This window comes from Myxine glutinosa, chromosome 4 (genome assembly GCF_964187855.1).
Source record: "Myxine glutinosa chromosome 4, kmMyxGlut1.1, whole genome shotgun sequence".
Classification (NCBI taxonomy): Eukaryota; Metazoa; Chordata; class Myxini; order Myxiniformes; family Myxinidae; genus Myxine; species Myxine glutinosa.
Window position 1 is genome coordinate 5,612,893 of NC_136264.1, and position 14,766 is coordinate 5,627,658.

At 40.5% G+C, this 14,766-nt stretch overlaps 1 protein-coding gene across 4 annotated transcripts in view; it reads right to left on the reverse strand.

Annotated features, from left to right (window-relative positions):
• LOC137424380 (progesterone receptor) overlaps positions 1-14,766 on the reverse strand; it is a 411,636-nt gene that overhangs the window by 8,706 nt on the left and 388,164 nt on the right. For all 4 annotated transcript variants that reach the window (XM_078775389.1, XM_078775387.1, XM_078775391.1 and 1 more), the window contains one exon: positions 14,178-14,335. In XM_078775389.1, the coding sequence (XP_078631515.1) occupies positions 14,178-14,335 (158 nt within the window). The remainder of the gene's footprint in view (positions 1-14,177; positions 14,336-14,766) is intronic.

Consider the following 14,766-nt stretch of genomic DNA (forward strand, 5'->3'; position numbering starts at 1 on the left):
GGCTATCATGCCAGGCGTCCCCTGAGAAAGCCACGCCTGACAAGACAACACCGCCAGCGCCGATTGCAGTGGGCCAGAGAGCACCGTCAATGGCAGCCAGGACACTGCAATCACGTGATCTTCAGTGACGAGTCTTGATTTCTGGTCTATCGTCAAGATGGCCATGTCCGAGTGCGCAGACAAGTGCATGAAGCCTACAACGAAGATTGTATAGTGCCAATAGTCCAAGCTGGAGGTGGTGGGGTGACCGTTTGGGCTGCTTTTCATGCAGGGGGCAAAACTGACCTCGTTGTTCTGAATGGAAACCTGAACCAGTTCAATACAGGGCCATTCTGGAAGAAACATCGCTTCCATTTGCTCGTGTAGCCTTTCGAGGAAACTTTGTCTTCCAAGATGACAATGCATGGCCTCATCATGCTCGCATGATCCAACACTTTCTTGCTGACCGTGCTGTAGAGCATGTGGAGTGGCCTGCCATGTCCCCGGATATGGATCCGATAGAGAACTTGTGGGCAGAATTAACGTGTCAAATCGACAACTTGGACCAGCAGCCTGCCTCTGTGCGTGAATTGCAGCAGGCTATTCTAACTGCATGGCAAGCGATTCCTGCCCAAACCTTGGCAAATCTCGTGCACAGCATGCCTCAACGTGTACATGCTCTCCTGAATGCTCGTGGGGGTTACACGAAGTACTGAACTGTAATTTTACTGTCCGTAATCCCAGTTGTAATTTAGCTTTTGTTTTTGTTAAAAAAAAAATTTGGCTAATGTGCAAAATAAAGAAATACTTCTGGAAAACGTGCAGAAATTTAACACAGTACTGTCCGTTAATTGAGTTCAATATCAGTTTACATCACTTTCAAGGATCAATTTATTTGCTTCGAAATGTCAAATGTGGTTTATGTTGCTTTTAAAGGTCACATTAACAAAATCTAGAATAATTTCAACATAAGTCCAATGAACTTTTGGTTCTAAGTCAACTTGAAAAGTAGGTTCACCCCCACAAAAAAAATATTCCATATTAAATGCCAAGTCTGTGTATATATATATATATGTCTACTAATAATCCACTACAAGGAGAGGTGCAGTGTATACATATACATATATAAACACATAAATAAATATATAAAATATATAAACACTTTATAACTTTAAAATGTTAATACCCCAATCAAATGTGCTGGATATAAAAATATATACACACTTTATAACTCTTCAAAATGTTATTACCCCAATCTAACATCCTGGCTTAATGGCCTAATGGATAAGGCATCAGACTCCCAAGCTGGAGATTGTAGGTTTGAGTCCCATCTCGGTTGAATAATTTTTTTATTCTTACTTTTAAAGTCTTTTATATCGTCTTGAATAAAGTCTTGTATGATGAACAAATGCATTTTTTTGTATTTAAAATGTATCTGTTGAAAAATGCCAGGGGCATAGAAAAGGTGCCTTTATATAAGGGTATGTGCCATGTGGCAAAGTCGAGAAAAGGAGGGGCATTCCATGGCTTATAGAAAATGTCGAACAATTGAAGATAAGGGACATTGAAAAAATCTGGTGTGCATGCTGGACTACCCGTGTGTTCTTCAGAGGAACCAAGTAATGCTCCAGAAAAGTTCATATAAAGGGGCGCCCTACATCTGGCTTGCATGTGTAATGAATCAAATTGGTGCCCCTTGGTGTTAAGATACTTTGGCGTTAAGAGGTGAGGAGAAGTGGTGAGGAGATGAAAGAGAGACGCAATTAAACGGTTGAGGTGAGGAACCTGTGCATCTGCTGCCATTACCAAACAACAATCCACTACAAGGAGAGGTGCAGTGTGTTTCATCGCATCTAGCTGGCTTTAATAGCTGTAACTGTGGACAAGGCTTGAAAGGAGGAGAGGTGCAGCATGTTTCAGAACATTGGGTGGGCTTTAATCAGTGGCTAGCAAGGACATGAAGGGAGGAGCAGTGATTAAGGATGGAGAAGGGAGGCTAGTGACAGAGAAGGGTGCAGTATTGAAGGTGTGGGGAGGATATTTCAAACAGCTGTTGAACCAGGAAGGAAGTAAAAGCGAGCTGGAGCTACCGAGTTATGTGGAGGGAAAAGTTGAGTTTGTGGAGATCACAGAAGAGGAAGTGTGGATGGAATTGAATCGGATGAAAAAGGGAAGGGCGCTAGGCATTGATGAGGTATATACAGAAATTATAACTGCAGCGGAAAAAGTCGGGGTCAGGTGGACGAAGAGGTTGTTGAATGTATGCATGAGAGATGGGTCGGTAACTGTGAGTTTTTGTATGCACTTATGACAGTATCTGAACTAAGATCTAAATTACGCACTGTCGGAGGATGGCTCTTCCAGAGCTTGGCAGGCAAAGCGCACGTTGGGTGACGTCACAGCGTGCGCTCATTAGGCTGGAGAACTTAAATTATAATCTGATTGGTTTCTCCCGGCCGCATTCAAGCGACTCCATATAATGAGTGGATACCAGAACCACTGTGTGGCAGGCGGTGCTTATCGCTCCCATTAAGGTACAGCAAAGCTGGATGGGATACCTTAATGGTGGTTCACCACTCATGGTATGAAGTCGCATAATGACTGATATATATATATATATATATATATATATATATATATATATATATATATATATATATATATATATATATCTATCTATCTATCTATCTATCTATCTATCTGTGCGGTGTCTGTCTTGTGTTGTCTTGTCACTGAACTACTCCCTCAAACTTTCGTGAAATCGTACCAAACTTCTGGTATGCACCTATCTTTCCCATCGGTATGTCCTAAGTGTATTTTTTAATAAAAAATTTCCAATTTTCAATTTTTTTGGGGGGGAATTTTTTGGGGAATTTTTTTTTTTTCAACTTCAATTGTTTATGAAATGTAATATCACGAATATTACAAATACAATTGTGCATTGTGATTTTATATAATTATATATCTGTGCGGTGTCTGTCTTGTAGACGTAGAACCTTCCTTCCTTCCTTGTAGAGGACGTAGAGGACGGGGAAGACCGAGAAAGACTTGGCTAAAGATGGTGGAAGAAGAAATGCGGGCAAGGGGGTTAACAAGGAGAGATGCAGAAAATAGGGCAAAATGGAGAAGATTGTCATGGGGACCGCAAGGCTAACCCCCGCTCTAGCAGGGAAAATGGCCTTTAAATGCATTTTGTTGTTGTTGTTGCGGTGTCTGTCTTGTATTGTCTTGTGTTGTCTTGTCATTGAAAAACTCCCTGAAACTTTTGTTTCCTTGGTTGTGTAGTGTTTTTAATAACGTGGTGGTGGTTTTGAATCACGTGGTGGTGAGGTATTTTGCATTATGTGGTGGTGAGGTGTTTTTAAATCACGTGGTGGTGAGGTGTTTTTAATTATGTGGTGGTGAGGTGTTTTGAATTAGTTGGTGATGAGGTGTTTTGAATTACTTGGTGGTGAGGTGTTTAAAATTACGTGGTGGTGAGGTGTTTCTGAATTACAGGGTGGTAAGGTGTTTTGAATTACGTGGTGGTGAGGTGTTTTAAATTATGTGGTGGTGAGGTGTTTTGAATTACAAGGTGGTAAGGTGTTTTGAATTACATGGGGGTGAGGTGTTTTGGATTACGTGGTGGTGAGGTGTTTTAAATTTGGTGGGGGTCAGATGTTTTAAAATACGTGGGGGTGAGGTGTTTTAAATTAATTGGTGGTGAGGTGTTTTAAATTAGGTGGGGAGAGGTGTTTTAAATTACGTGGGGGTGAGGTATTTTAAATTACATGGGGGTGAGGTGTTTTGAATTACGTGGTGGTGAGGTATAATCGTCCCAAACTTCCAGTCTGCACCTACCCCTCCGGTATGTATGTGCTGAGGGGTTATTTTTTTTTATTTTATATTTTTTTTCAACCTAAATCTTCAACCTAAATTGCTTATAAAAATGTTATATCACAAACACTACAAATAAATTTGTGCAAAATAATTGTTTGTATTATGATTGCTGTAAATCATGACAACACAGCAACTCAGGTACATTCATTATCCTCAGCTAAAATAAGCCCGTGCCTCAGTAACGACGCTTGGTGAGGCGAGCGTTGCGAGCCGAGCCAAGCTAGTATATATCTATCTATCTGTGCAGTGTCTGTCTTGTCCTGTGTTGTCACTGAACTACTCCCTCAAACTTTTGTGAAATCCTACCAAACTTCTGGTATGCACCTACCTCTCACGTGTGTATGTCCTAAGGGTATTTTTTTTTTGAAAAAATGTCCGATTATTTTTGTTTGTTAAATTTTTGAAATTTTTTTTTGCAACTTATGTCTTCAACTTCAATTGTTTATGAAATGTAATATCACGTATATTGCAAATACATTTGTGGAAAATAATTGTTTGTATTATGATTGGTGTAAATCATGACAACACAGCAACTCAGGTACAGTCATTATCCTCAGCTAAAATAAAACGTGGAGGTGAGGTGTTTTAAATTACTTTGTGGTGAGGAGTTTTAAATTACTTTGTGGTGAGGTGTTTTAAATTAGGTGAGGATCAGGTGTTTTGAATTACATGGTGGTGAGGTGTTTTAAAATACTTGGTGGTGAGGTGTTTTAAATTAGGTGGGGTTGAGGTGTTTTAAATTAGGTGGGGGTGAGGTGTTTTAAATTAGGTGGGGGTGAGGTGTTTTAAATTAGGTGAGGGTGAGGTGTTTTGAATTATGTGGTGGTGAGGTGTTTTCAATTACTTGGTGGTGAGGTGTTTTAAAATAGGTGGGGGTGAGGTGTTTTAAAATATGTGGCGGTGAGGTGTTTTAAATTATGTGGTGCTGAGGTGTTTTAAATTATGTGGTGGTGAGGTGTTTTAAATTACTTGGTGGTGAGGTATTTTGAATTACGTGGTGGTGAGGTGTTTTAAATTAGGTGGGGGTGAGGTGTTTTAAATTATGTGGTGGTGAGGTGTTTTAAATGATGTGGTGGTGAGGTGTAATCGTCCCAAACTTCCTGTCTGCACCTACCCCTCCCGTATGTATGTGCTGAGGGGTTCTTTTTTTATTGTTTTTTTTTTTCAACCTAAATCTTCAACCTAAATTGCCTATAAAAATGTCATATCACAAACACTACAAATAAATTTGTGCAAAATAATTGTTTGTATTATGATTGGTGTAAATCATGACAACACAGCAACTCAGGTACAGTCATTATCCTCAGCGAAAACAAGCCCGTTCCTCAAACGACGCATATATATACCTCAGTATATATATATACTGTATATATATATATATACAGTTGTGGCCAAAAACATTGGCCCCTTTGCACTTTTTTTCATATAATGCACCATTTTTTTCCAGAAAATTGTTGAAATTAAAAAATATATTTTGGTATCCACATATGTATTTATTTTTGATATCCACTTGTTCCACTGGTTTGCAGTGGAACAAAACAATAAAAGCTGAAAGAATTACGAAATCTTAGCTTATTCCACACGCAAATCATAAAATGGCCCGGACAATATTATTGGCACCTTTTAGAAGTTGTTAGAAATAATTAGATTTCAAGCAGGTGATTCTCCTTTACTTTGGAATTGAACTCACCTATGGTGAGTTGCAGGTGCCTGCAATATAACAATCACTCATTCAACTATGAAAATGGAGAAAAGTTTGAATTTGAATGGAGAAAATGAGTCATTTTGCTGTTTTGTGTCACTGTGTGTACCGCAATGAGCATGGAGAAAAGAAAGAAAACCAGAGAATTGTCTGAGGAGGTCAGACACAAGATTGTAGCCAAGTATGGACAATGTCAAGGCTACAAGTCCATCTCAAGGCTACAAGTCCATCTCCAGAGACATTGATGTTCCTGTGTCCATCATACGCAATGTTATCAGGAAGTTTCAGACCCATGGCACTGTCGCCAAGCTCCCTGGACGTGGTAGCATGAGAAGACTTGATCGAAGATTGCAGCGAAAGATTTTTTGAATGGTGGAGAAAGCACTTCGATCAACTGCTAAACAGATTCTAGCTGACCTTCAGACACAAGGTACGACAGTTTCAACTCACACCATCCGTTGCCAACTCAATGAAAGGGGGTTCTATGGTCGGAGACCCAGGAGGACCCCACTGCTGAGAGAGAGACAAAAGGAAGCCCGACTGGAGTTTTCCAAAACACACCTGAACAAGTCAAAATCCTTCTGGGAGAATATCCTGTGGACAGATGAGACCAAATTAGAGCTTTTTGGTAAAGCACATCATCTCTATGTTTACAGAATACAAAATAAAGCCTTCAAAGAAAAGAACACCTTCCCTACAGTCAAACATGGAGGAGGTTCAGCGATGTTTTGGGGTTGCTGTGCTCCCTCTGGCACTGGGTACCTTGAATATGTGCATGGCATCATGAAATCAGGAGATTACCAAGGAATTTTGGAGAGCAATGTACAACCCAGTGTCAGAAAGCTGGGTCTCCGTCGAAGGTCATGGGTCTTGCAGCAGAACTATGACCCCAAACACACTTCAAAAAGCCCCCAGGAATAATGGTTCAAGACAAAATGCTGGAATGTTCTGAAGTGGCCAACAATGAGTCCACAATCCACAGTCCACAGTCCACAATCCCATCGAACACCTGTGGGGAGATCTAAAAACAGCAGTTGGGAGAAGGCACCCTTCAAATCTGGGAGACCTGGAGCAGTTTGCACAAGAAGAGTGGGACAATCTGCCAGTAGAGAGATGTAGGAAGCTCATTCTCATTCCCTATAGGAAGCACTTGACTGATGTTATTTTGTCCAAAGGCTGTGCTACCAAATATTAAGTCGAGGGCATCAATAATTTTGTCAATGACATTTCTTTTTATTTTCTGATTTAAAAGGATATGTTAAGTTCTGAATCAAAAACAAAGGTTCTTAACAGTGAAATAAAGAATTGTGGAGACAAAATACTTTTGTCAATTTCAACTTATTTTTCAAGAAAATTGTGAGTTATTTGAAAAAAATGCAAGGGTGCCAATATTTTTGGCCACGACTTTGGATGTATATATGATTTGCAATGTTTGGGCAGAAAATTTTGTAACACATTCAGTTGAATTTGTATTATTTCCTCGATCTAAATGGTCAATGTGGCATTAAATGACCTTGGATGATCTTAACTCATAGTTCAATGACAGCTGAACTCCATTGATATTTTTACATTTTGCATGCCATTAGCTTTTATTCGACAATAAATTCGACATGTTTATGGCGAAGTATAGAAATATTATATTTTTGCAATAATTATGGAAAATATTGGCTAAGTTTCCCAAAAGTGCTGGAGTTGCACCCGTCGGATTTTGTATGTACACATAGCCAAAAATTATTTGAAGCAAAATAAAATGGGATTTGTACATCATGTTACAGTTGCCGTTGTCGGCTTCCAGGGTTAAACAGCTTTACCGCTCATTAGCCTTAAAAAGTATGCTCATTGCAAGAGGGCTGGGAGGAGTGCTCTTTAAAAAGGGCAGAAAGTCGATTAGAGCTCAGATAGCAGAACGGTCTTTTACATTTCAAATCTCAAGTATTCTTTTTTTATTATAAAGAATGGCGCTCTTATTCGGAATACATGGAGACACTACAATTAGCAACACTGTGTTTTATAAAAGGGAATGTTTGAAGAGTTCCGATGATCACTAATAATACAGGGGAATGATGGCTTTGAGAGATTCATATAATCATCAACATGTCTGACAGCAGGGAATATAATGGGGATAAGTGAAATAAGTTATAAGGAAGGAGAAAACACCCAATGTCCCAAAAGGAAGGTGGTGAGGAAGTGTAATCCTAACTCGAGGAGGTACAAGACAGTTGAAGGCAGAAACAGAACGCAGACAGTGGGATTTTTCGTTTAGAGGCAAATCCTGCGCCACAAACTGAAAGCAGCAACATACGCATCTCCATAGTTTGTACGAACACAGCAATAAGCAGGTTGGGGGTGAGAGGGGCACAGTGGGCAGAGGAGGATGGAGGTGTCTCCAGTACACTGTGCATCTTTTCACAAGTCATGGGGTGATTCAAATGGTCCACGTTACCGATGAGAATGATTCACCGACTCTAAAAATGCATCCCTCTTTTATTTAACCTCTTTTCTCCCAACTCTCTCAATGGTCTACTTCTTGCTTTTCTCACTTTTGTTTCCTCTTTTCTCTTCCTCAAGCTTTTATCAAGATTTCTAAAGCGCTGCCAATGAAAGATTACCTATAGCTGCGGAGTGCTCCAAACAGTAACGGAGGACCTTTTGGCCAGGGTAGGATAAATATAAATATGCAAACTCATCAATACCTCAACTAAATAGAATCCCAACGTGTGGAGAATCAAAAAAAAATAAAAAATCACCCTCACACTCCTCTTTATTGAACAACTGAGTCTTCCTTGGCCCAAATGATTCTTAAGCACATTTTAATTACAACACATTTCAAGAGCTCATACTACTTTCTACCTTAAGTACAATATAATGATGGTAATACACCATTTTCATCACATTCACTAAAAAGGTAACTGTACTTGCACTTGGACGCACTAATAAACTACTGTAGGCCTTACATACCAACATGACACGATTACCGACATCTCAAAGATTCTGTTCGTCATTAATTTATTGTAGCTAGTTATGTCTTGGGAATGACGACACCTATCTGCATAAAACATTCAGTGAAGGTGATAAAACATTTTTTATTCAACTAATCGAATACAATTGTGATTATTTCAGCCTCAGTTCTAATCAAATTGGTTCCATTGAGGAAATATCAATCAAATCTCGTGCTTGACCAAAGAACACAAATTGATCTCAAAGTCTAACTCTTGTTCAAGATCCTTGTTATAAAAAAAGGCCAAATTAGTATTCTCCTTTTAATGCTCAGTGTGTCATCTTCCTGATTTAATATGATTCCTCAGATGCACGTTTTCACTAGATCTACTCTGCTAATTTAAGTAATAAGCAAGATCACACCTGGTCACAGAAGTCATTTCACCCAATTCCCAGCGAGCTTCTTCAGACCAATAGACCTGAGGAATTGGCCTGACGAAGCTTGGTGGGAAACGAGTGAAAACACCAGGTCTGCTCTTGCTTATTACTTAATCAGCAGAGAAGATCGAGTTTACTTTTTGCTTGGATGCAAAAAAATAAATATGTATGTGTGTGTGTGTGTGTGTGTATATATATATATATATTCACACCTTTTGACTTTTTCACATTTTGTCGTTTTATAAATGGATTAAATTGAGATTTTTTTTTTGTCGCTGGTCTACAAATAATACTGCATAATGTCAAAGTGGAATTTTTATATAGAAAATTTTACAAAATAATTTAAAATGATACGGGAATATTTAATGTAACCCCTGAGTCAATACTTCGTAGAAATGCCTTTGGCAGCGATTACAGCTTTGAGTCTTCTTGGGTATGTCTGTATCAGCTTTGCCCATCTGGATTTGGAGTTTTTCCCATTCTTCCTTGCAGATTTGCTCAAGCTCTGTCAAGTTGGGTAGAGAGGGTCAGTGAACAGCAATCTTCAAGTCTTTCCACAGATTCACAATGGGATTCAAGTCTGGACTTTGGCTGGGCCACTCAACGACTTTCAGGTTCTTCTTCTGAAGCGACTCCAGTGTTGCTTTTACTGTATGCTTGGCGACATTGTCCTGTTGCAACATAAATCTTCAACGCAGTCTCAGGTCTTTTGCACTCTGAAGCAGGTTCTCCTAAAATATTTGTCTGTATTTGGCTCCATTTATTGTTTCCTCTATACTCACAAGTCTCCCAGTTTCTACCACTGAAAATCATCCCCATAGCATGATGTTGTCACCACCATGCGTCATGGTAGGGATGGTGTTAGGTTGTGCTCGGTTTCCACCAGCCGTAGTGCTTTGCATTCAGGTCATAGAGTTTAATTTTAATGTTGCTTCATGCTGTCAGAGTCTTCCACGTGCCTTTTTGCAAACTTCAGGTATGCCGTCATGTATGTACCTTTTTTTCAGGAGTGGTGTCCATCTGGCCACTCCATAGGCATAGTTTGACTTCTCTATTTGAGGGGGGGGGGGGGGCAAGGGGTTAATATTAATAATGGAGAGCTAGGTCTGACTTCCAAAATTACCGTTTGTTAGTGTGGTTACAGTGTACGTGAAATAACAAATACAGTTTACGTTCATTATTGTTACTCACGTTTAAATACAGGGTGTTTTATCTTAATTGTAAACTACTGAAAAAATTAAGGTGGGGGCATCGCTCTCCCTGCCCCCCCAAACTCTGCCGATGAGCCACTGTGCCATAAAGCCTAGATTTGTGAAGTGCTGCAAGGACTGTTGTCCTTCCGGCAGGTTCTCCAATCTCAGCCAAGGAACTATGTGGTTCAGTCAGATTGGTCATTGGGTTCTTCCTCACCTCCCTGACCAAGGTCATTCATTCCCGGTTGCTCAGTTTGGTCAGACGGCCAGCTTTAAGAAGAGTCTGGGTAGTTCCATATTCTTTCCATTTCATAATGATGGAGGTCACTGTGCTCTTGGGAACGCTCAACACTCTAGAAGTCGTTTTAAACTCTACCCAAAAATAAATGCCTCCTCACAATTATATCTCGGAGTTCTACAGAGAGTTCCTTGGACTTCTATGGACATGGTAGAGTTTTTGCTCCGACATTCACTGCCAGGGGGGTTGACTTAGCCTGTCATCCTTCCGAGGTCGGCAAATTGAGTACCAGCTTGCTGGGATGAATGATCCAGGTGTGTATCCTGATTTAGAATAGGTACACCGTATCCCTGCGCATCGTAAGAGCGTGACCAAGGGTTGGCGTCAGGAAGGGCATCCGGCCATAAAAAAAAACATTGCCTCAAACAGGGAACCATGATTGTCATGGGGCCCGCAAGGCTAACCCCCGCTCTAGCGGGGAAAATGGCCTTAAAACGATCATTCATTTCATTCATATTCACTGCCAACTGGGGGACCTTAAATAGAAATGTGTCTTTCTAAATCATGTCCAATCAATTGAATTTGCCACAGGTGGACTCCAATCAAGTTGTGGAGACATCTTGAGGATGATAAAAGGAAATTGGATGCACCTGAGTTCAATTTGGAGTGTCATAGCAAGGGGGTTCAATACTTATTGGCACAATATATTTCTGCTTTTTATTTTTAATACGCTAAAAAACAAATTCCACTTTGACCTTATGGGGTATTATGTGTAGATCAGTGGAAAAAAAATTCAATTTAGACAATGAAGACATAATGACGCAATAACAGAAACACGTTTTATCGACACAGAGTAATAAGCTCAATGCTCATTGGTCGATACAGGAAGCATCTAGTAGGATTGGAGGATGGATCACCTGTCAATGATTCATCTTATATCAGGTCCACGGAGTGAACATGGTCAAAACAAACACCATGTGCACACAAATTCCTTTTGTCGACAAAATATAGGGTCATTTGATTTGATAGATATTGCCTCCATTATGCGGAGGTGTTAAACACTGTGTGCCTTTGCTCAGGGTTCAGAAATAACTTTCATTATATTGCTCTGCACACTGAGGATTACTCAAAAGATGAGATCCAATTGCTGAAGCACAAGGAACAACAGCCGTACTATGTAGATTCCTACATGTCCACCATGGCTGTGTTTGCCCAGTTGATAAATGCTGTCGCCCAGTCAAAAGGACATGCAGTTTAATGTGTTCTGTCAATCGCAAAGATGTACGGCCCAAGTACCGAGCTCCGCATCGGCACATAAACTCATAAACAACATTGCTAGATTGAATGGAGGCAGTACATCCTTACAGATTGACGGAAGCAATCTATGAGTGGTAAATATTACTCATGGTTGAACAGCATCGAAGGAATTATACACCGACTGCTTAAATTGATTCCGAAAATGTTGAGACACTTTTCCTTTGTAAGGTAGACGCAGGTACACCAGACATCTATGAGGTCCAATTGTTTTTTATTTTAACGAACTCAGGTACTTGTGCAAGTATCTGTTAATGACTTGCTTGGGATATCCACCATCAAGGAGGATCGTCCTAATGGTCAGGACTTCGTTAGGGAATTTTCCTGCTGAGTAAATCTTCATTACCTCCGCTACCAAAGGTGGATGGAGGTGATGTTTTCACCCCTGTCTGTCTGTTTGTTTGTCCGTTTGTGAACAAAATATCTCAAAAAGTTGTGGACGGATTCGGACGAAATTTGGGAGACATGTAGCGTATGTGACAAAGACGAAATTATGAGATTTTGGTGAAGATCCGGATTCGGATCCAGATACAAGAATTTTTTAACTGATTCTTCACCATTGGGAGATGGGGCCAAAAACGATACATAGCAGGATATCTCAAAAAGTTGAGGATGGATTTGGACGAAACTTGTTGGACTGGTTGGGTGTGTGATGAGGAAGAATCGATTCAATTTCGGTGAAGATCCTGATCCGGATCCGGCTAGTAGAATTTTTAAAGTGATTCTTCACCATTGAGTGATGTGGCCAACCAGGCGGAGGTTTGCTCTCTACTGAGTGCCGTTCGAGTTGCTTATTTCACCAGAATAAGAATAAGTCCAATCTTGTACCTCGTGGGATTATAAGAATCCCACCTAGTACACTGTCCAGTAAATGTTGGTTTGCGGTAGACTGTAGTACTGAACGTGTTTGGCGACTTCTCCACCAGCACATCCAAAAAGGGGAGTACATCCGAGCGTTCCATCTCCAAGGTGAATTGTAAGGATGGACGAAGAGTATTCAAGTATTCCAAGAAGAGTTGTTCACGATAACCGACAAAGATGTTTGCGACCCAGAGGGGATCCCACAGCTATGCCATCGATCTGAGTGAACTAAACTCTCTTGCAGCCATAATCAATAGTTCAACAAAGACAAGTTCAGAACTCAGTGGCTTCAGAAGTTCGTCACGATAGAGGAGCTGTGTGCACTGATCTCTACGGTTTCCATCATTAGAACAGTAGTGAAGAACCTATCAAATGAGCACTTAATGGAATTGTCACTCATTTGTGTGACAGAACGTATGGTATCAGCAAAGCTGATGGTTCAGACAAATAGTTGTTTCTATTTTAGTACTGTATATAGTTTTGGACAAAGATATTAGGAGATATCAATGTATGTATACGTAGTGTGTTCAAAAAGTATCCGACCTTTATTTTTCGTGCGTAAAAAAGAAGAAGCTAGGGAGGCGTTGATTGGTGCACGTATGTAGGCGATCCTAATGCACACGCGCGAATTTTTTCCCACCTGCAGAAGCTGTCATTTGACGGCAGACCGCCGATGAGTGAGGACATGTAAGTGAGCACCGTCGGATTTTCGTTTTTGACAAAATGACGGAAAAACTTGAACAACGCTACTGCATCAAATTTTGTGTTTTTTGGCCTCGGGGATGTTGGATGCTTCCATTGTGATGACTGCAACTTGGTTTCTGGGTCGTACCCATGAACCCAGGACTCATCGCCAGTGATCACTGTGTTGAGGAAGCTGGGATCGCTGTTCACAGTCTCCAGCATGTCCTGTGCGATCTCCAAACGGAGTTGCTTCTGCTCAATCGTTAGCAGCTTTGGTACGAACTTCGCTGAGATTCTCCTGAAGCCCAAATCCTCCTTCATAATGGAATGAACGGTGTTGAATCTTGCGGATCGTTTCCACTTGGGAATCGCCAAGCTTTACACAAAATTTGATGCAGTAGCGTTGTTCAAGTTTTTCCGTCATTTTGTCAAAAACGAAAATCCGACGGCGCTCACTTACATGTCCTCACTCATCGGCGGTCTGCCGTCGAATGACAGCTTCTGCAGGTGGGAAAAAATTCACGCGTGCGCATTAGGATCGCCTACATACGTGCACCAATCAACGCCTCCCTAGCTTCTTTTTTTTTTAAGCACGAAAAATAAAGGTCGGATACTTTTTGAACACAGTAGTACATGAACTACACAAATCCCAGTAGATAATGGACAAATCAACAAAGTATGTAGGATTCAAACTTGGCAACCAAGCATCACAGGCCCTGTGCTCAGATGGGAGCACCAAATATGCCAACCTAAATTTCATTGAATGCCTTTTTAACTTTGAGCTTAAACATGAGAGTAAGTGTGTCAGCTGCAAAAGTGTTGTGCCACCTGTGGTCAGCCTGCTGCATTCTGATGGCAGAGGTGTGACGATGAGGTTATGGTTTTATTGCGAGCTCAATTTTATCCACACAAATGCATTTCCTTCCTATACCCAAGGTGCAAAAGGACTCACGTTGTGCATGCTGTCGAGGAGGCGGGTGAGCTGATAAAACCGCTTCCAGCATTGTACTGGAGAGGATGTCTGCTGGCCGACAGCACGATGAAGCTCCCGGATGTATGTCATGCGTAGCTCTTCAAATGATGTTTGGCATTTCAGGCCCTCTTTGGGAACTGCAATGGGGACAAGGTTTGCGGTCGGTTCAGACGAAAAAAGGAAAGAAAATGCAACCAGGTTGAAAGTTCTACTGGCATTATTTTCAAGCTTTACACTAATAAGATTTTTTTTCTTCCACTATCTTGAAAAATGCACTATTACAACCACGGAAATATTGTGGTACAGTATTTTATTAATACCTTACTTCTCTTAATTACATTTTCCTAACTTCCTCCTAAATTCCTAAATTTCCGAACCTAACCTCCTATTTGCAAAACGATTTTTAGATTTTACTTCCAAATGAAAAGTGCTATTTCCAAAACATATTGACTGATGGATACATTGAGGAAAAACAAGGATATATAATTTCTAAAATGTATAATCTGGAAGACGAAATAAATGATGATCACACAGTCAAAGAATGGCCTAGACGTGATTTATTATATGT